This window comes from Eschrichtius robustus, chromosome 11 (assembly GCF_028021215.1).
Source record: "Eschrichtius robustus isolate mEscRob2 chromosome 11, mEscRob2.pri, whole genome shotgun sequence".
NCBI classification, from domain to species: Eukaryota; Metazoa; Chordata; class Mammalia; order Artiodactyla; family Eschrichtiidae; genus Eschrichtius; species Eschrichtius robustus.
Window position 1 is genome coordinate 103347283 of NC_090834.1, and position 20809 is coordinate 103368091.

Below are 20809 nucleotides of genomic sequence, written 5' to 3' on the forward strand. Positions count from 1 at the left end.
TCTTTAATTTCTTTCATCAGTGTCTTATAGTTTTCTGCATACAGGTCTTTTGTCTCCCTAGGTAGGTTTATTCCTAGGCATTTTATTCTTTTTGTTGCAATGGTAAATGGGGGTGTTTCCTTAATTTCTTTTTCAGATTTTTCATCGTTAATGTATAGGGATGCAAGAGATTTCTGTGCATTAATTTTGTATCCTGCTACTTTACCAAATTCATAGATTAGCTCTAGTAGTTTTCTGGTGACAACTTTAGGATTCTTTATGTATGGTATCATGTCATCTGCAAACAGTGACAGTTTTGCTTCTTCTTTTCTGATTTGGATTCCTTTTCTTTCTTTTTCTTCCCTGATTGCTGTTGCTAGGACTTCCAAAACTATGTTGAATAATGGTGGTGAGAGTGGACATCCTTGTCTTGTTCCTGATGTTAGAGGAAATGCTTTCAGTTTTTCACCATTGAGAATGATGTTTGCTGTGTGTTTGTCGTATATGGCCTGTATTATGTTGAGGTAGGTTCCCTCTATGCCCACTTTCTGGAGAGTTTTTATCATAAATGGGTGTTGAATTTTGTCAGAGGCTTTTTCTGCATCTGTTGAGATGATCATATGGTTTTTCTTCTTCAGTTTGTTAATACGGTGTATCACACTGATTCATTTGCGTATATTGAAGAATCCTTGCATCCCTGGGATAAATCCCACTTGATCATGGTGTATCATCCTTTTAATGTGTTGTTGGATTCTGTTTGCTGGTATTTTGTTGAGGATTTTTGCATCTATATTCATCAGTGATATTGGTGTGGAATTTTCTTTTTTTGTAGTATCTTTGTCTGGTTTTGGTATCAGGGTGATTGTCGCCTCATAGAATGAGTTTGGGAGTGTTCCTTCCTCTGCAATTTTTTGGAAGAGTTTGAGAAGGATAGGTGTTAGCTCTTCTCTAAATGTTTGATAGAATTCACCTGTGAAGCCATCTGGTCCTGGACTTTTGTTTGTTGGAAGATTTTTAATCACAGTTTCAATTTCATTCCTTGTGATTGGTCTGTTCATATTTTCTATTTCTTCCTGGTTCAGTCTTGGAGGGTTATACCTTTCTAAGAATTTGTCCATTTCTTCCAGGTTGTCCATTTTATTGGCAGAGTGTTGCTTGTAGTAGTCTCTTAGGATGCTTTGTATTTCTGAGGTGTCTGTTGTAACTTCTCCTTTTTCATTTCTAATTTTATTGATTTGAGTCCTCTCCCTCTTTTTCTTGATGAGTGTGGCTATTGGTTTATCAATTTTGTTCATCTTCTCAAAGAACCAGCTTTTAGTTTTATTGATCTTTGTTATTGTTTTCTTTATTTCTATTTCATTTATTTGTGGTCTGATCTTTATGATTTCTTTTCTTCTGCTAACTTTGGGTTTTGTTTATTCTTCTTTCTCTAGTTCCTTTAGGTGTAAGGTTACATTGTTTATTTGACATTTTTCTTGTTTCTTGAAGTAGGCTTGTATAGCTATAAACTTCCCTCTTAGAACTGCTTTTGCTGCATCCCATAGGTTTTGGACTGTCGTGTTTTCATTGTCATTTGTCTCTAGGTATTTTTTGATTTCCTCTTTGATTTCTTCAGTGATCTCTTGGTTATTTAGTAATGTATTGTTTAGCCTCCATGTGTTTGTGTTTTTTACGTTTTTTTCCCTGTAATTGATTTCTAATCTCATAGCATTGTGGTCAGAAAAGATGCTTGATATGATTTAAATTTTCTTAAATTTACTGAGGCTTGATTTGTGACCCAAGATATGATCTATCCTGGAGATTGTTCCATGCATACTTGAGGAGAAAGTATAATCTGCTGTTTTTGGATGGAATGTCCTATAAATATCAATTAAATCTGTCTGGTCTATTGTGTCATTTAAAGCTTGTGTTTCCTTATTAATTTTCTGTTTGGATGAGCTGTCCATTGGTGTAAGTGAGGTGTTAAAGTCCCCCACTATTATTGTATTGCTGTCAATTTCCTCTTTTAGAGCTGTTAGCAGTTGCCTTATGTATTGAGGTGCTCCTATGTTGGGTGCATATATATTTATAATTGTTATATCTTCTTCTTGGATTGATCCCTTGATCATTATGTAGTGTCCTTCCTTGTCTCTTGTAACATTCTTTATTTTAAAGTCTATTTTATCTGATATGAGTATTGCTACTTCAGCTTTCTTTTGATTTCCATTTGCATGGAATATCTTTTTCCATCCCCTCACTTTCAGTCTGAATGTGTCCCTAGGTGTGAAGTGGGTCTTTTGTAGACAGCATATAAATGCGTCTTGTTTTTGTATCCATTCAGCAAGTCTGTGTCTTTTGGTTGGAGCATTTAACCCATTCACTTTTAAGGTAATTATCGATATGTATATTCCTATGACAATTTTCTTAATTGTTTTGGGTTTGTTTTTGTATGTTCTTTTCTTCTCTTGTGTTTCCCACTTAGAGAAGTTCCTTTAGCATTTGTTGTAGAGCTGGTTTGGAGGTGCTGAATTCTCTTAGCTTTTACTTGTCTGTAAAACTTTTGATTTCTTCATCGAATCTGAGTGAGATCCTTGCTGGGTAGAGTAATCTTGGTTGTAGGTTCTTCCCTTTCATCACTTTATGTATATCATGCCACTCCCTTCTGGCTTGTAGATTTTCTGCTGAGAAGTCTGCTGTTAACCTTCTGGGAGTTCCCTTGTATGTTATTTGTCGTTTTTCCCTTGTTGCTTTCAATACTTTTTCTTTGACTTTAATTTTTGCCAATTTGATTACTATGTGTCTCGGCGTGTTTCTCCTTGGGTTTATCCTGTATGGGACTCTCTGCGCTTCCTGGACTTGATGGGCTATTTCCTTTCCCATGTTAAGGAAGTTTTCGACTATTTTCAAACATTTTCTTGGGTCCTTTCTCTCTCTCTTCTCCTTCTGGGACCCCTATAATGCGAATGTTGTTGCGTTTAATGTTGTCCCAGAGGTCTCTTAGGCTGTCTTCATTTCTTTTCATTCTTTTTTTTTTTTTTTAAAGGGAGGCTGCAGTTTTTTTTTTTAATTAATTTATTTATGGCTGTGTTGGGTCTTCGTTTCTGTGTGAGGGCTTTCTCTAGTTGTGGCAAGTGGGGGCCACTCTTCATCGCGGTGCGTGGGCCTCTCACTATCGCGGCCTCTCTTGTTGCGGAGCACAGGATCCAGACGCGTAGGCTCAGTAATTGTGGCTCACGGGCCCAGTTGCTCCATGGCATGTGGGATCTTCCCAGACCAGGGCTCGAACCCGTGTCCCCTCATCGGCAGGCAGATTCTCAACCACTGCACCACCAGGGAAGCCCCATTGTTTTTTCTTTGTTCTGTTCCACAGCAGTGAATTCCACCATTCTGTCTTCCAGGTCACTTATCTGTTCTTCTGCCTCAGTTATTCTGCTATTGATTCCTTCTAGTGTAGTTTTCATTTCAGTTATTGTATTGTTCATCTCTGTTTGTTCTTTAATTCTTCTAGGTCTTTATTAAACATTTCTTGCATCTTCTCGATCTTTGCCGCCATTCTTTTTCCGAGGTCCTCGATCACCTTCACTATCATTATTCTGAATTATTTTTCTGGAAGGTTGCCTATCTCCACTTCATTTAATTGTTTTTCTGGGGTTTTATCTTGTTCCTTCATCTGGTACATAGCCCTCTGCCTTTTCACCTTGTCTGTCTTTCTGTGAATGTGGTTTTTGTTCCACAGGCTGCAGGATTGTAGTTCTTCTTGCTTCTGCTGTCTGTCCTCTGGTGGATGAGACTATCTAAGAGGCTTGTGGAAGTTTCCTGATGGGAGGGACTGGTGGTGGGTAGAGGTGGCTGTTGCTGTGGTGGGCAGAGCTCAGTAAAACTTTAATCCGCTTGTCTGCTGATGGGTGGGCCTGGGTTCCCTCCCCCGTTTGTTGTTTGGCCTGAGGCGACCCAACACTGGAGTCTAGCCAGGCTCTTTGGTGGAACTAATGGTGGACTATGGGAGGGCTCACACCAAGGAGTACTTCCCAGAACTTCTGCTGCCAGTGTCCTTCCTTACGGTGAGGCACAGCCACCCCCTGCCTCTGCAGGAGACCCTCCAACACTAGCAGGTAGGTCTGGTTCAGTCTCCTATGGGGTCACTGCTCCTTCCCCTGGGTCCCAATGAACACACTACTTTGTGTGTGCCCTCCAAGAGTGGAGTCTCTGTTTCCCCCAGTCCTGTTGAAGCCCTGCAGTCAAATCCCGCTAGCCTTCAAAGTCTGATTCTCTAGGAATTCCTCTTCCCGTTGCTGGACCCCCAGGTTTGGAAGCCTGATGTGGGGCTCAGAACCTTCAGTCCAGTGGGTGGACTTCTGTGGTATAAATGTTCTCTAGTTTGTGAGTCACCCACCCAACAGTTATGGGATTTGATTTTATTGTGATTGCGCCCCTCCTACCGTCTCATTGCAGCTTCTCCTTTGTCTTTGGATGTGGGGTATCTTTTTTGGTGAGTTCCAGTATCTTCCTGTCGATGATTGTTCAGCAGTTAGTTGTGATTCCGGTATTCTCAAAAGAGGGAGTGAGAGCATGTCCTTCTACTCCGCCATCTTGAACCAATCTCCTCTATAGTTTCTTAAAGAATATGTTTTGACAGTCTTTGGTTAACTCTTGACTGGACTTATTTATTTATTTCCTTGTTTGTTTTTTCCTGTGCCTAATTTTCTGGTATCAAAGCACTGCGATTTTCTCTGGGCATCTGAAATGTTTATTTGTGTTGATTACTTCTTTGCAGGTGTAAGTTTCTCCCCTCAGACTCAGTCTAGGTTCTGACATAATCTCAAGCCATAGGATCTTCTCAGAATGCAAGTGTGGCCAGAGCTAGGTTTCACTGGCCAATGTTAGTGGAATGCTAAAGAAATGTTATTCCATTGACCTTCATGTCTGTTTCAGAGATTGAAGGCATTTCTATCAGACAACAGTGTTACTACCTTCTACTTAAAGACCACGGGCTGGGAGAAACTCATCTTTCTCCGTCAGAAACGGAGGTTAGCAGTGCTAGAGGGGAGTGTTGGAAAACATAGTGGCATAAAGTGAGGTTTGATATTTAATCCAATCAGAGTTAAATGAGAATTGAAAAGAAAATGACTTTAATGTTGTGATGGCATGTTATTTGACTCCATGTTGGTATACCAATGAGATTAATTTCTTGTACCACATTTGGGAAAATAGGTCTAATACAAATTGGGTGCTTTACTGGTATTGACTGAATATTACAGAAAATGAGCTAGAATCATTGAGAGAGAGTTAGGGATGTTGGAGAGACCTATTCCAACCTTGTTATATTGAGATTCAGTTTCATTGGTTATTTCAGGGGCAATATTTTCTGCGATTTTGACATATTTGTATTTATATTTTTTGCTTGAGCTCCCTTTATGGACAACATTGACCATATGTTCTGGTTTTCCCAGGATAGTCCCAGTTTTTAATCTGTTTTTTTTTCTGAGTATATTTATCAGTAATGTTCACTTTCACTCTTAACAGAGTTATGGTTGGGTGATTAACTGTATGGTCACACTGTGATGGACAGCAATGCCAGTCCTAATATTTTGCATATTTGTGACCTAAACCATTACCCTTCAATTTCACATAGATTGTATAGTCTACAAATAGATCTGACAGCTGGTACTGCACACTCACAGCACCATGGAGATCCCCCTGTCTCTAACGTAGCTTTCAAGATGTGACACAGACCCAAGAGGATGGAATCCCTTGCTGTGTAGTTGTGAAGGCATCTGTCACACCTGGTTAATGAAGGCCTGGGCAGAGCTGAACCTGAGAGTTGAAGATCAGTGCCAGAAAACAGTGTGTAGGAAGAGGGTTCAAACCCTGACTATGAATGAATCAGGGTTGCTGGTGGAGGGGGAGAAGAGAAGAGTATCATGAAAACACAAGGAGCAATGAGGAAGACATTTTTGAAATAAGTTAACTAATTCTACCTCAAGGCCTCTTCCTTTTGGAGGTTATTTTAAGTGGGTTACTTTATGCTTTATCTGAAGCACCTTTTGTCCTTCAGCTTCTTAAAGGCACTTCTGGTTCCCGACTGAATGTGCACATAGCTCAGGTACTCAGTAAAAGGTGTAACCCAGCTCATGCTAAGATATGATTCAACTTTTTTTTTAAGTGAATTCTGCTGAAATGAACATTGGAGTCATTTTTTTTTACATGTGTATTTTGATGATATGACTATAAGGGTGATTTTTATGGTGAAATGAAAGGAAAATAAATGTGGGAGAACAAGTGGGACCCAGGGGAAGCAGCTGGAGGAGGGGATGAAAGTGTTCCTCAAACTTTGTGGACTGACTTTTATGTGTAAGCCTCACATTTTACCCTTTCTCCAGGGCAATATTTTTCTCTCTACCCACTGCCTGTATGAGGCCAATACATCCACTCAGTTCCTCCCTTGCATCTGGGTCTCAGAGAGCTCAGTCTCCCTACGAACTTTCTCCTTGATCTCATTGGTTGCTGCTGCACCATTAGACCTAGAACTTTATCTCCATTTTCCCCAGTTGCCCAAGGTCACCCAGATAGTTAGCAGGGGAACCTTGAGTATAACTCAGTTTATTAGACAAGTGGGTCTAATCTCTTTCACTTTGTTTCCTCCTGAGGTAGTCTTCTCTCTAATAGTAATTCCTTTTTGCTATGAAATTATTAGAACATGCTCTTTTTGTATAGTTGTTGATCTTTTATTGAACATGCAAAGAGAGGATTAGAGGTTATTGACTATGCTATTGGGATCGAGATAAGTGAAAAGGAAGGTGTAAGATCAATTTCCACATGGAATCTCACAACAAAAGGGTTAGACCCAGCTGAGGATGGTTTGGGTTTATTAGTATTTGCTCCAACGAACCTCCAAATATTCTCCATTTTTGACAACATAACTCCCAGCTCCTGAAAAGGAAGAAGAAGGAGAAGCGGGTCAAATGATTTGACCACCAAATCATCAGATAATGGATATGGCTCTCCCAACTCCTTGGCACGTTCCCTGCCAAAGCTTACACCCTCACACCTGAATGCTTTGGGCGTCTCACTCTGCAGCGTTGTTTGTCGTACTCTCCCTTACCTTGGCTCAGCGGTTGGCCATTGCTCAGAAGTTCCCAGTAGGTTCTGTCATTATTGTTGGCCCTTATGTCCTGAACAGAGATGATGTAGGGCCCCCATGGGCTGTCCTCCATTTTGAAACTGTGGGGGACAGTGAATGGGTTACAGGAACTTAGACTGGTCGAAGGCAACTCTCCATGGGCATTTCTCAAACTTTAACATACCTAAGAATCACTTGAAGATGCTTCAAAATACACAGATCTCCTGGCCTTATCCCCAGATACCTTGATTCTGTCGGTCTGGGCTGGGACCAGGAATCTGCACATTTTATAAACATTCCAGGTCATTCTGATGCAGGCCCTCTACAATCCATGCAAAATTAGCGAAATGATTCCCCTGGTTTCTCCCCCTCCTTCCTGCCATAGTAGACACTTTGCCATCAAAAATTTCGAATCTTCTACCCAAGACAGTAACTGATGAAGACACTAAAGCAGTACAAGAAAGTGTTAATTGGTTGTCCTAGAGGCACTTAGGAAAGAGGAACAGGAAAGGATAACTTAGTAATTCATATCTGTTTATTAAAAAGTGACATAGTCAATGTCTTTTTCACATTCTTTACTCACATTTCTCTACCTTCCTGGGAACACTTGAAAGCAGGCTTTATAGTTATATATATACACATAGACATATATTTTCATATATATACGATTTTCTCTGCTGCATCTTACAGCATGTTATTAAACACAATAAGCTATTGTCAGTTAGGTTTAAGGAGCCAAATAAGCCATATTTTTCAGAGGCAAAGTCAATATCTTAATTTTAATATGTGAACTCTCTAGGCCAGAGAACCTTAATCTAGGAGTCCATGAACCTCCTGAAAGGTGGGGGAGGCATGGAGAAGCTTCTGGGCATTTGTAAAACCTCTGATTTAAATAAGAAGTTTTGGGGACTTCCCTGCTTGTGCAGTGGTTAAGAATCTGCCTGCCAGTGCAGGGGACCCAGGTTCGATCCCTGGTCTGGGAAGATCCCACATGCCGCGGAGCAACTAAGCCCATGCGCCACAACTACTGAGCCTGTGCTCTAGAGCCCATGAGCCACAACTACTGAGCCCGCGTGCCACAACTACTGAAGCCCAAGCACCTAGAGCCCGTGCTCCACAACAAGAGAAGCCACTGCAATGAGAAGCCAGCGCACCGCAGCGAAGAGTAGCCCCCACTTGACGCAACTAGAGAAAGCCCGCGTGCAGCAACGAAGACCCAACGCAGCCAAAAAAAAATTAATTAATTAATTTAAAAAAACCCGCACATGTAAAAAAACCATAAATGACAAGTTTTGCACTTACAGACTTAGAGAATGAACTTACGGTTACCGGGGTAAAGGGTAAAGGGTAGCGGGGGTGGGGGATAGACTGGGAGTTTGGGATTGACATGTACACACTACTATATTTAAAATAGATAACCAACAAAGACCTACTGTATAGCACAGGAAACTCAGCTCAATATTCTATAATAACCTAAATGGGAAAACAATTTGAAAAAGAATGGACACTTTTATGGGTATAACTGAATCACTTTGCTGCACACCTGTAACTAACACATCATTGTTAATCAACTATACTCCAATATAAACTAAAAATTAAAAAAACAAATGACACATTTTGTGTGTATATTCCTTTTTCTGGGATGATAATCCCACTCATCTGACTTTCAAAGGGGTCAGTGATTCAAAAATAGTTAAGAACCACTGTTCCAGACACAAAATGTCTGACTTAAGAGGTTCTATTTATTGAAGGAGTTTTACTGACAGAAGAGAGATCCCTGGTACTTATTTATCTATTCAGTGAGCAGTAATTTAATACTTGCTACATGCTAGAAGAGGAAGAAGTTTCACCTCCCTTTTTTTAACCCCTGCCGTGCGATGTTGGTGAACAGCAAAAGTACTGACTGAGAGGTGTTTTAAATGTACATTGTATTCAGGTGCAGATGTATTCTTGCTGAGTCATAATCACATTAAATTCCTTAACCTTAGGTTATGTACAGACATACCGAAATGCAGCCTCATTTTGTTTCTGAGCTGCCTTCATCACATCGAGGAAGACAGAACCCTTTCTCACGGTGACTTTGGTGGAATTGAAAGTTTCATTGATTTGCACAGAGTAATTGACTGAAATATACGAGGGTGAGATGATAGGTGTCACAGTTACAGGCTTGTCAGTGGAGATGTTGAATTTAACTGGCAGAGACAGAAAAGCAGAGAAGAATGGTTATAAGGAATAATAAAAATGATGTTAGAGTCTGCACACCTATACAACCCCTATGCAACGACTCTTTCCCTTGATGCAGAGGAAGGTTTGTACAAGGAACAAGGGTCAGCAATCGAGGGGCAGATCTCTCATATGACTAAAGCACAAATTAAAACTACATACTCACCGGCTTGTGCAGGCTTGTGCCTGCGTCAACTTCCAGCTATTTCAGCAATTCAATTGCCCCATCTCCCATTTCCCACACAGGCTCCTGATTTTTGTTTTTTGCTTTGGTGCAGCATACAATAATGCTCCCCCCCCCCTTTTTTTTTTGCCTTTTAATTTTGTTATTGAAGTATAGTTGACATACAATATTATGTTAGTTTCAGGTGTAAAACAATGATTCGACATTTATATTCATTACGAATTGATCACCATGGAAAGTCTAGTAACCATCTGTCACCATACAAAGTTATTACAATATTATTGACTATACTCTCTATGCTGTACTTTATATTCCCATGAATTATTTATTTTACAACAGGAAGTTTGTATCTCTTAGTGCCCTTCCCCTATTTTTTCTCAATCCCCGGCCTTTTTATTTCTTAACATTTATTGAAAACATTATGTGCCAGGCACTGTACTAATCATTTTACATGGATTTTCTCCTTTAGTCCTTACAAATACCTATGTTACATACTATTATCATTTGCATTTCTTATAGTAGAAAACTGAAGCTTAGAAGCTAAACATTTTGTCTAAGATCCCTAAACCTACATGTGCCTGAACCAGAAATGAACAAGACAGAAGGAAAAGTCTTCTTTCTTTGTACCTTGTTGCAAAATCAGTTGTTTGGTTAATGATTCATGCTGCAATTTTCTTATAATACTGCCATATTCTTTCCACATTAATGTCTTATGTCTCTGAGGGACCACTCATTGAGCATAATGAAAAGTTAGAGACACCATACTTTTTAGGATGGGAATGATGCTCAGAAAATCTCTGTATCCAGCAGTCAGAAAACATCCCTTTGGAGGTAGACGTCCTTTAATAAAGTCTACCTTGTTCATCAGTGTTTGAACCAAGAACAGCATCTACTACTCTGTTAAGGACAAATCCTCAGGTGCTTATGATCACATATGGAGGACTGAGTTCTATCTGGGAACTGTTATGCTTTAGAGGTTTAACTGGTCACTTTTGGTCCCTGAGGAAACCTAAGTCACACACACTTTGGGTGTTATGCTGAAAGGCAAAACAGTTTGCTCATTAGTGCTATACCTGGACTGCAGACAGAAGAACAGTCTTTGTTGACATCTAAGTAGGTCTTTCCCATCAGGGCAGGTAAGATCTGGGCTGCAGCAATTGGCAGATGGAATGCTCCCTGAGAAATGTTGTAAAGTACTGTGTGCAGAGTTTCTTGGCAATTCCCTTCATTTTTGTAATAGTTTGATGAGACAAACAGAGCCTAACGTGAGAGAGAGAGAGAGACAGAGACAGAGAGAGAATGAGAATAAATGAGAGAAACTTCACATAATGGGAAAGCCTGCATCTAACTAATTTAGTAAACCTTTATTGGACATTGACTACATAGGAACCACCTTAGACCACTAAAATACCTTTCCCACCATCAAGAAGCTTATAAGCTAGTTTGGGTGGGGAGGTGGGAATTGTTAAATCACGCAATCTCTCATAGTGTCAATGAGAACAGACTTTCTATACCGTATTTACTCTTGTACCACTGATGCTGAAACAGTACTTGTCATATAGGAGGCAATCCATAAATAGTGTGAACAGATTCTTTTAAAGGAGTCCCTAAGATGAATGCCCTAGGAGAAGCATCTAGCAGCATGGCCTTTCCAAAGAGGAAGAGCTCATAAACATTTAGTGAGACTGAGGAAAGACTTGGTGGAGAAGGCAGTACTTGAATAGGCTTGGTGGTATGATGGCATTTCAGTAGGTGACATGAGGAGGCAACAACCTGACCAAAGGGGATAAAGTAGGAATGGCCAGAGCCTGGCCTGGCCATGATGAGAGTATCTGCGTTTTAGTAAAATCCCCAGAGGATTCCTCCTGGCTTAGGAGAACTGGTGTAGAGGGAACACTCAGGGCAATTGTGGAAGGACAGCCTGGAGAAGGAGGTTGGGACCAGAATGGTAGACTCTTGAATTTCACGGTGCGGTGTCTGCCATCATTTGCTTGACAGTGGGAAGTCTAACAGGTTCTTAAACAGAAACTATCCAGGCAGCAGATATAAACTGGACTGAAGGGGCAGAATTACAGGGTAGGAAAAATTAAGAGGGTATTAGAGTGAGTAAGACAAGGACTAAAATGGACTAAACTTGAAGATGTTGCTCTGTGGTTTCTCAAGGAAGGACAGTTCTCCTTTTCATTTTTTCTTGAAGACTCTTAAAGATAACCAAGTAGTCAACCAGCATTTGTGGGATATTAAAAAAAAAAACTCATCATATTATATCTTCTGTTATAAACTGTCTGGTAGGTAAGCAGCTCTTGGTCCTGCTGTGAATGAACACCACCTGTAGGGTTTTTAAACAAGACCAAGGCCCATGTCCCACCCCTCAATTTCTGTATTAACTGGTTGGTGTGCGGTGTAAACATTAGTATTTTATAAAAGCTCCTCCAGGTGATTCAAATGTGCAGCCAGAATGGGAAACCATGGTTTTATATTAATTTCAAACTTATCAAGTGTGAACAGTAACAATAATATGAACACTTTTTATGATTGGACCCTTGCTTACGTCATCAGCCTCATCTTGTAATTTTTCCCAAGCACCTTGTGCTGAACATTTTGATCTTCCTAAAATACGGAATGTTCTTTTGTGCCTTTGTCCTTTGTCCTTGCTTCTTCTCTCCCTTTGAAAGTCCTCTCACCCTGAGTCAGCCTAGCAGACCCAAATTCATACCAAAGACTCGGTGAAGTCTTTTTTTTTTCTATAAACCTTTCTTCATCTCCTCTTGCATCTACCCCTTAGAGTTGAGTAGATCAGTGAGTAAATGCAGGAATAAATTCTCAGTCTTCAAGAAACATATACAGGATAGTGTTGGCATTGAGTATGAGTTTTGAAACCAATTATTTCAGTCCTATCCCCATCTGCATCACTCTTTGGCTTTGTGCTATTAAGCAAGTTACTGGTACTCCATGATTCACACTCATTATTATTACTTCCTAGGAAATAGAGATAATAATTCTTTCTTCACTGGGTGGCTGTGCATTAATGACTTAATGTCAATAAATACCAGCTGCTGTTACTGCCACTACCACTTATTATTTCCATACCAGTAACCTAATTTGGGAGGTAAGGTGAAACGCCGAACAATGGTATATGGTAAAGTGTGAAACTGCATGTGATAAAACAACAAGATAGATTGTAGCAGGCTCTAGAATTTCTTAAATGTAGTCAGGAAGAGCTTCATAGAAGCATCGGATATAGAAAGGTAAAGGAGAGGAGAATACATTTCAGGCAGGGGAGGGGAATCACATGAGTAAAATCAAAATCAGTATAGGAAACAGAATGGATAATAAGTCTTTAGGAGGCCAGTAAGGGAGGACGAAGATGTTGCTTTCCTCCATAAATCCCTTCTCTGTCTCCTGGTTTACCCTCTGACTTACCTGCATAGATTCTCCAGTGCTAAATATGTTTCCAAAGAGACCATCATGTTTTGCAGACAGAATCTTATTTACCAGTGATGTTATATAAACATTGGTTTTGTTTAAATCCTTTTTATCTGCTTCAATCTTCTCCTTTTCTATACTCCTCTTCACACAGGTTAGAGCAAGAACAGCCATTGCTCCAGTATCTGTCAGGAAGCAAAACACCGGTGATAAGGTGACTAACCATCCTGGTTCACCCTGGATTGAGTAGTTTCCTGGTATGTGGGACTTCCAGTCCTAACAACAGGACAAATCTGGGCAAACTGGGATGGTGGGTCATGCTCGCTAATGATGGAAGAGAAGAATTTCAAGGTACAGCAGTCATCCCTCTGGCACTAACCTCTCAAATATTGCAAGATTCCTTCCTTATGTTGAATAGCCATGTACCTTGTACTCAGAAACTCACATCTTGGTCATAGAAACACATATGGATTTGTAGGTGCAAACACATGAATGGTCTGCTTTTACATACTGGTTGCTCTCATCTTTTTTATCTTTTAGCCATATTGGCAAAGAAATTGAGAAAACCCAGGATAATACTCCAAACAAATATGTCTTTGTAAAGTTCCAAGGTTTCCATTAGACTGATTAAGAAGTAGCGCTTAAGAGCAGTTTATTCAATAAACCTTCTTAATGGGGAGGAGGAGGCAAGAGATGGGAAGAATGGAGGATAAGGTCTTTTTTTTTCTGGCTCATTACTTGGTTTCCTCTATGTTCTTTAGGCACGGTGCCTTCCCTCTCTCATAGAAGAAGGAGTATAAAAACTCACTTTCTCCTTACTATCCTGAGACACTGAATGGTGGTTTTCTTTGAACTTCTTGGAGAAAAATGAGCTTGTGGCTCTGGGCCCCTAGGGACTGAGCAACAACACTACTTGTCTAAAGGGGACTTCTTTTTGGATGTGTAAGCTGATCCAGTGGGAAATTTCTGGTCCTTCTCCATGGTGGATATACATTTTATTGATCAAAATATTGGGCCTGACCACTGGAGAGGTTGTATTATTCAAGTAATCCCACACATCCAAATGGTCCCAATAGATTAGAGAAAGATGCAGGGTTGAGATAAATGAATTCCACTGCATTCCCTTTCTCTAATATTTATACTTCCTAAGATGTCTTATCTGAAGAGTCTCATGATCTATCCTCATTTTAAAGATGGGAAAATTAAAGTCAAGAGTTAACATCCGTTGGTTACTCAAAGAAAAGTGTGAGTAGGAACCACGTCTTTCTACTATACTGCACATCTATAAAGAGGCTTAAATACTACTCAGTATCCATTCTTCTAAGCAAAAATTCTCTTCTGAGGAGACTAGGGTAAAGAGGATAGAAAAAATTCAAGTACTTACTGGTAGAAAAATTCAAAGGGCAAGGCCTATTGGTGCCTATGTCCTCGAAACCAAGGGAATTGGGTTTAAATGACTCACCTACTGAGAACTGGCCACCAAAATAATAGTTTTTATTTTCAGGAGTGAAGTAAGGAATAACGTTGGTGATTGAGTAGCTCCCATCGGACAGACACAAGGTCAAGAGGGCCAGGCTGAGCTGGTAATAGTTAGTCAGCGGATTGCCACTGTGTGTTTCTGGCAGAGAGAAAAGAAATACCTTATTCACGGAAGTGGTACCGGAATAGTACATTTTTAACTTATTTCTACTTACTTTATCTCCATTTCTTTACATTTAAAGAGAGGTGAATAACAGAGGGGAGATATTGCTCATAGAATCGGCAAACTTGAGAAATTTAAAGGTTCTTAAGGGCCACCAAATTCAACTCAACTCGTTTCATTTTATAACTGAGGAGATTCAGCATTAAAGATATAAAAAATACTCCTGGCAATCCCACTTCTAGACATATACCCAGAAAAAAACATAATTTGAAAAGATACATGCACCCCAATGTTCACTGCAGCACTATTTACAATAGCCAGGACATGGAAGCAACATAAATGTCCATCAATGGAGGAATGGATAAAGATGTGGTACATATATACAATGGAATATTACTCAGCCATAAAAAAGAACAAAATAATGCCATTTGCAGCAACATGGATGGACCTAGAGATTGTCATACTGAGTGAAGTAAGTCAGACACAGAAAGACAAATGTCATATGATATCGCTTATATGTAGAATCTAATAAAAGGGTACAAATGAACTTATTTACAAAACAGAAGTAGAGTCACAGATGTAGAAAACAAACTTATGGCTACCAAGGAATAAGGGGGGGAAGGATAAATTGGGAGATAGGGACTGACATATACACCACTATATATAAAATAGATAACTAATAAGAACCTACTGTATAGCACAGGGCAATACCCTGTAATGACCTATGTGGGAAAAAATCTAAAAAAGAGTGGATATATGTATATGTATAACTGATTCACTTTGCTGTACACCTGAAACTAACACAACAATGTAAATCAGCTATACTCCAATAAAAATTTAAAAAAATACTATCCTGATGTTCAGGTGGCTACATAGTTAGGACTAGAACGCACAAATGTACCTCACTAGCAGCTGTGATGGTCAACCTATTTTTCCCAGTGATAAAGTGCTTTTTGCCATCTTTAGCTCTTGTAATATTATAGAATCATATGTATATGCTTTGATACTTATGACACAGTGTCTCGTATTGCTCAGCTATTTCTGGTGTAATTTGTCTAAATGCCAAGCTTCTGGAGGACTAGAGAACTGTGACCTGTATGTTTGTGTGTTGGTGTGTACATTCATCATCCTACGTAAGGTCAATGCTCAGTTGAACATATTGGAAAAGAAAACTCAAGATGCATGTTGAAAGAAGGAAGAAGGGCAAGTGATCTTCAAAGGTATAGTGGGGGCTTCCCTGGTGGCGCAGTGGTTGAGAATCTGCCTGCCAATACAGGGGACACGGGTTCAAGCCCTGGTCTGGGAAGATCCCACATGCCGCGGAGCAACTGGGCCCGTGAGCCACAACTACTGAGCCTGCGCGTCTGGAGCCTGTGCTCCGCAACAGGAGAGGCCGTGATAGTGAGAGGCCCGTGCACCACGATGAAGAGTGGCCCCCACTCGCTGCAACTAGAGAAAGCCCTCGCACAGAAACGAAGATCCAACACAGCCAAAAATAAATAAATAAATAAATTTAAAATTACCTTTCAAAAAAAAAAAAAAGGTATAGTGGGATGAATGAAGTGAAGAGGAGATGGAAAAAGTAGGGGGAAACTTCATACAGTTCTGAATCAGTGGAGGAGAAGACAAGGATGTCCAGGGTTTCTGAACATTTGATTCTCACCCATATTCTCAATTTCTGCTTTGAATTTCTCTCCTAGTTTGCTAACCAGATGAGCATCACGTATAAACTCTTCATCAAGGTTTTTACATGCTCCCAAAGCCAGGATAACCAAGGCAAGCTCTCCTGAGGTTATCTCTGACTCTGAAAAGAAAAGTATTCAAGTTAAACAAGGTACATGCTTATAATATTTTTGGCCTCCTGTCTTCCTTGTGACTTATATTGTTGTCACTCCTTTCTCCTGTTCTACTCTTTACTAATATTTTATTGTTCTCTTCTTTATCCCCAAAACAGAGCCTTTTCTAGCAGTACTGTATAAATGCAAGCGGGATCTTAATCTTTCCCATGAAATTATGGGTTCTTTTTGGAATCATGCAATCCTTATAAAAACGAACAAAGAATAAAAATAGATAAATAATAAAGCCTTGGAATTTTCTCTCCTTGTGGGTGCCATCTTTCCTGGATAGGAATAATTGACTTGTATGTTCTGCCTTATAGAGTGTCCAAACTCTCAGGCTGCTCCTAATTCTCACAATAATATTGTTAGGTAGGTAGGGGTGGTATATTTCCCCCTTATACTCATTAGAAAGCTAAAGCTCGATATTGAAATGAAAGGCTCAAAGTGGAATCTGGTCTCAAACTCAGTCCATATGTCCGTTGCTCTATGGTTGCCTCTCTACTGTCAGCTTTCTTTGTTGTGGTCCACACCCTCTCTGGTCATGAACTCAACTATTTCATATAACAGTCTTAATGGATGAGAGTCTATAATTTCTTTTGCTTTTCCTTGTAACTTCCTGAAGGAATATGATTTTCAGGGCTCAAAGAAGGAAGGCCTAGCTCTAGAGTAAGTGGCAGGGGATTGATGTTTTGAGGTACCATTGTGTCATCTCAATTTTTTTTTGAATTTCATGTGAACTTTATCAAAAAAAAACCCCACTGCATACTTGTGTTAGATTTTTTAAAAATTTAGGTAACATTTAGGTACATTTAGGTAACATAACATTAAATAAGTTTCATGTGTACTACATTTTATATCTACCCCTGTTCACCTCAAGTTTTCTACAGCTAAGATTGATGTATCAAGGATGTTTTGGACACACAATTTTTAGAACTCACTGGAGATCATCTTTATAGATAGGTAAGTCTTTTCCTAACTCTTCCAGGGAATATAGGCACTCACCTCTCCTGTTCGTATCTTCTTGAATTTGTTGAGTCAGCTGTTGTTCTAGCCTTTGGTTCTGAATCCCAACAAGTCTGAGGGTCAACAGGATGTTGGCACTTTGGATTCCTTTGGTATAGTTTGAATTTACCATTGTGTTTACTAGAGGATTTAGATAGGAGCAGTTTTCTTTGCTTACCTCTGTGGCAAGGGAGGGAGGAAATAAGAAACACACACTCAAAAAATATTAGGGCTAGGAACAAGGATGATACTAAAAGATTTAGTAACAGATATGGCACAGACATAGACCCTTCCAGTAGCCGCTGGCAGTGTTGCTGTAACAATACAAAAGTGGGTCTGGAGCCCCGCTCTGCCAGGTATTACTTTTTGGCCAACCAGCATGGAAGTGTTAACTATTTTAACAACTATTCAGCCTTACCATTGTGTCCTGGCAGAATATAAGTCCTGCCTGGTAGATCTAGTACTGTTACCTAATTTGAGGCCTAGAGAGGGTATCCTTAAAGAGACCTTGGTAATTGGAGCCTAGCCCAATCTACTTTCTGGATTCAGTTATTTCCTTCTCCATCTTGTTCTAATCCACTTGGGTTAATGCTGAAGAGAAGAAGAGAGAAGAGAAAGAAGGCAAAAATTCTACATGTCATTGGTGATTGAGCCCAAAGCTGCATTGTCTGATTGCCCAACTGGCCAGGCATCAAGATCATTATTCAGCATTATGGACCCTTTGGAAAACCTTCTGGTTTTAGCCTACGACGTGTCCAAATCCCAGGGGCAAGGATGGAGGGAGTCCCATTACATTGTGGAAGTAAAAGGAGAATCTGGACCTCCCAGGAACTGGAGAATAAGAAGAGTTAACTATCACTGAAAACATTTCTAAATATTCTTCGACCATAATCTTAAGAAAATCCTACCCATCTCCAGATTATCTCATGGGTTTGTGGAATAGTGAGAAGAATCTGAACCCTGAGTTCAGGCAGACCTTGGCTGGATTCTTTGCTCCTTAACTTATAACTGGGGGTAAGTTACGTAACTTTCTTTTTTTTTTTAAATTAATTTATTTTTGGTTGCGTTGGGTCTTCGTTTCTGCACGCGGGCTTTCTCTAGTTGCGGTGAGTGGGGGCTACTCTTCGTTGCGGTGCGCGGGCTTCTCACTGCGGTGGCTTCTCTTGTTGTGGAGCATGGGCTCTAGGCGCGCGGGCTTCAGTAGTTGTGGCGCACAGGCTTCGTTGCTCCGCGGCATGTGGGGTCTTCCCAGACCAGGGCTCGAACCTGTGCCACCTGCATTGGCAGGATTCTTAACCACTGCGCCATCAGGGAAGTCCCAAGTTATGTAACTTTCTTGACTTCAGTTGAAATGGTGCATATTAACACCTACTCCATGGATATTGGACAAAAAAACCCCACTAAGTAAACTATAAAATACTGTACATATTATTACCTCTAGCTCAACTCGAGTTTCTAAGGATCACTATACTTAGAGAGTCCAGGAAATGTTATTTTCCTTGCCCACCTTTCTTCACTTTAAAAGAGAGAGTCAGGAAGATCTGAATGGAGTGATTGTAGAAGGGTCATGGTTTGTTACAGGTACAATTGGACAATTGTGAGTCACCTCTGAGATTTGGTGGAAGCATCCAGTTCAGCAGATTTTCTGGCACTGAAGTAGACTCTTTAGTTCCTGGTCAACAACTCAAATCAGCTTCCTTAACCACTAAAAACAAAGTTAATTATTTTGTACAATGAATGAAACTCCAAAGCCTCCATGGAGACCCCCTGTTCTTAGGATACAACAGAAGAAATGACAGGCCAGGAAGAACAATTAGAGCTGGCAGATTCGGAACTTTAGTGTTTCTGCTGTGGGATGGATCGCTTCTTGTGGGCTGTAGAGACCAGGAACATGTAGCCGCAGCTGACACCACATTGTGGCACCATCTTTGGACTGGTTTGAAGCTCAATTCCAGGGTAAAGACTTATAATAGAGAAATCATGCACCTGTGAGCTATACCGGACTTTAAGAAATCACCTGCTTCAACACCCTTCCCTGATTATCCTCCATTTATGGATGAAGCTAAAAAAGTTCAGAAACATTGGATCATTTGGCTATTAAGGGGTCAGACTATACCTGACCCCAGTTTTTCTTTCTCTTAGTATTTTTGAAATAGGATCACATACTCTCTGGAGCCTACACCCAGAGGAGAGATGATGGGTTTCTACCCACGTCCTGTGGGAAAGAGTTGAAAAGAAGAAGATGTGTAGCTTGGAATATCTGAACTCAATAATGACAAGAGAGCAGTCTTCATTATTTGAAAGAGATTATTAACATTATTTTTTTCTTCGTAGTTAAACAAGGAGTTAACCTAAAACCCATAGGTTGAACTTCAGAAAAATAGATTGCATCTCAAAATCAAAAGATACCTTTCCATGATCTTGAATAATTTCTGGGTCATGAATTTTCTATCAGTGAAAATGAATAAGAATAGACAGTTACTGGGGAGGCCCATTGTGGTAGAAGGGATCTTAGCATAGGAAGAAGAGTTAGGCAAGTTAATGTTGAATCTATGATCCCTCTTAAAACAACATACATTGTGGAACTTTCCTCACCATCTCCTGCCACCCTTTACGTTACTCATAGAGTCCAACAGCATACGGAATTAGAATAGGGTCTTTTCTCAGGTAACTCTACACAAAGCTCCCTGTCAGTAGCCTTCAGACTATCATGCTAGAGCAATTTTAGGTCAAAGCATACTCACCACAGATCTGGCATAGTTGACTTGGAATAAGAGAAAACAATAGCAACCCCAGTAGGGGCAGCTTGTGTGATGGTCTCATCTCTCCAACGGTGTACAGGAATGGTGAGGACATGGCTGGCTATTTACTGGGTGATGGACAGAGGGTAATGAGAGCTGCTCCTTCAGTTTGCCTCAGTCTCTTTCACTCAGGCAAATATTGAGTAATGTCAGGAGGTGTGGTCGAGTGTGTTTGTCCAAATAACGTAATAAACCAGGAAGAAGACTTGAAAGGTATGGTCAGGGAGGATGAGGAAATAATTTTTCTTTGTTTCCTATCCCAAACCTTTAGGATTCATATTCCCTACTTGCCTTCAGCCCAATGAGAATAAATTATGTGAATGACTGTTTTCAGTAATGTTCTCTCTTTCCCATTCCACTTTGGTTGTGTTTTATTGATGTCTCCTGAGAGATTAGATTTGATGGGGACAAGGGCTTACAACATATAAAAATGGAAGTAGAAGTTGTAAGTCTGAAGTTGGAACAGGCAGGATGGGGGAGCCTGGCACATGGGAAGGTCTTTGGCATAGTGTTTTTTTAAAATTTATTATTATTTTTTAATTTTAAGCATAGTGGTTTTTGACCTATGATTTTTTCCTAAGATAGATGCCCTGAGAGTTTTCTAGCCCAGGAGGA

General features: G+C 40.1%; 2 protein-coding genes across 2 annotated transcripts in view; one reads left to right on the plus strand and one right to left on the minus strand.

The window, feature by feature from the left end:
- STX3 (syntaxin 3) overlaps positions 1–20809 on the plus strand; it is a 142186-nt gene that overhangs the window by 79850 nt on the left and 41527 nt on the right. The gene's annotated exons all lie outside the window — the stretch shown is intronic.
- On the minus strand, positions 6827–20249 carry TCN1 (transcobalamin 1). Its single transcript, XM_068556307.1, has 9 exons — positions 20138–20249; positions 17394–17573; positions 16217–16357; positions 14374–14529; positions 12909–13096; positions 10559–10745; positions 9084–9270; positions 7061–7179; positions 6827–6888 (listed from the first exon to the last, which is right to left on the minus strand). Exons 1-9 carry the CDS (start codon positions 20247–20249, stop codon positions 6827–6829), a joined length of 1332 nt encoding a protein of 443 aa, XP_068412408.1.

What these genes read in the sequence shown, in the direction of transcription:
- TCN1 (XM_068556307.1), bottom strand. Translation starts at nt 20,249, where the DNA reads ATGTCCTCACCATTCCTGTACACCGTTGGAGAGATGAGACCATCACAC. An exon ending in GCACTGGAGAATCTATGCAG is followed by an intron (nt 10,746 to 12,908) that starts GTAAGTCAGAGG and finishes CTCTCACGTTAG; the next exon opens with GCTCTGTTTGTCTCATCAAA. An exon ending in TTCTTCTGTCTGCAGTCCAG is followed by an intron (nt 9,271 to 10,558) that starts GTATAGCACTAA and finishes TGTCTCTGCCAG; the next exon opens with TTAAATTCAACATCTCCACT.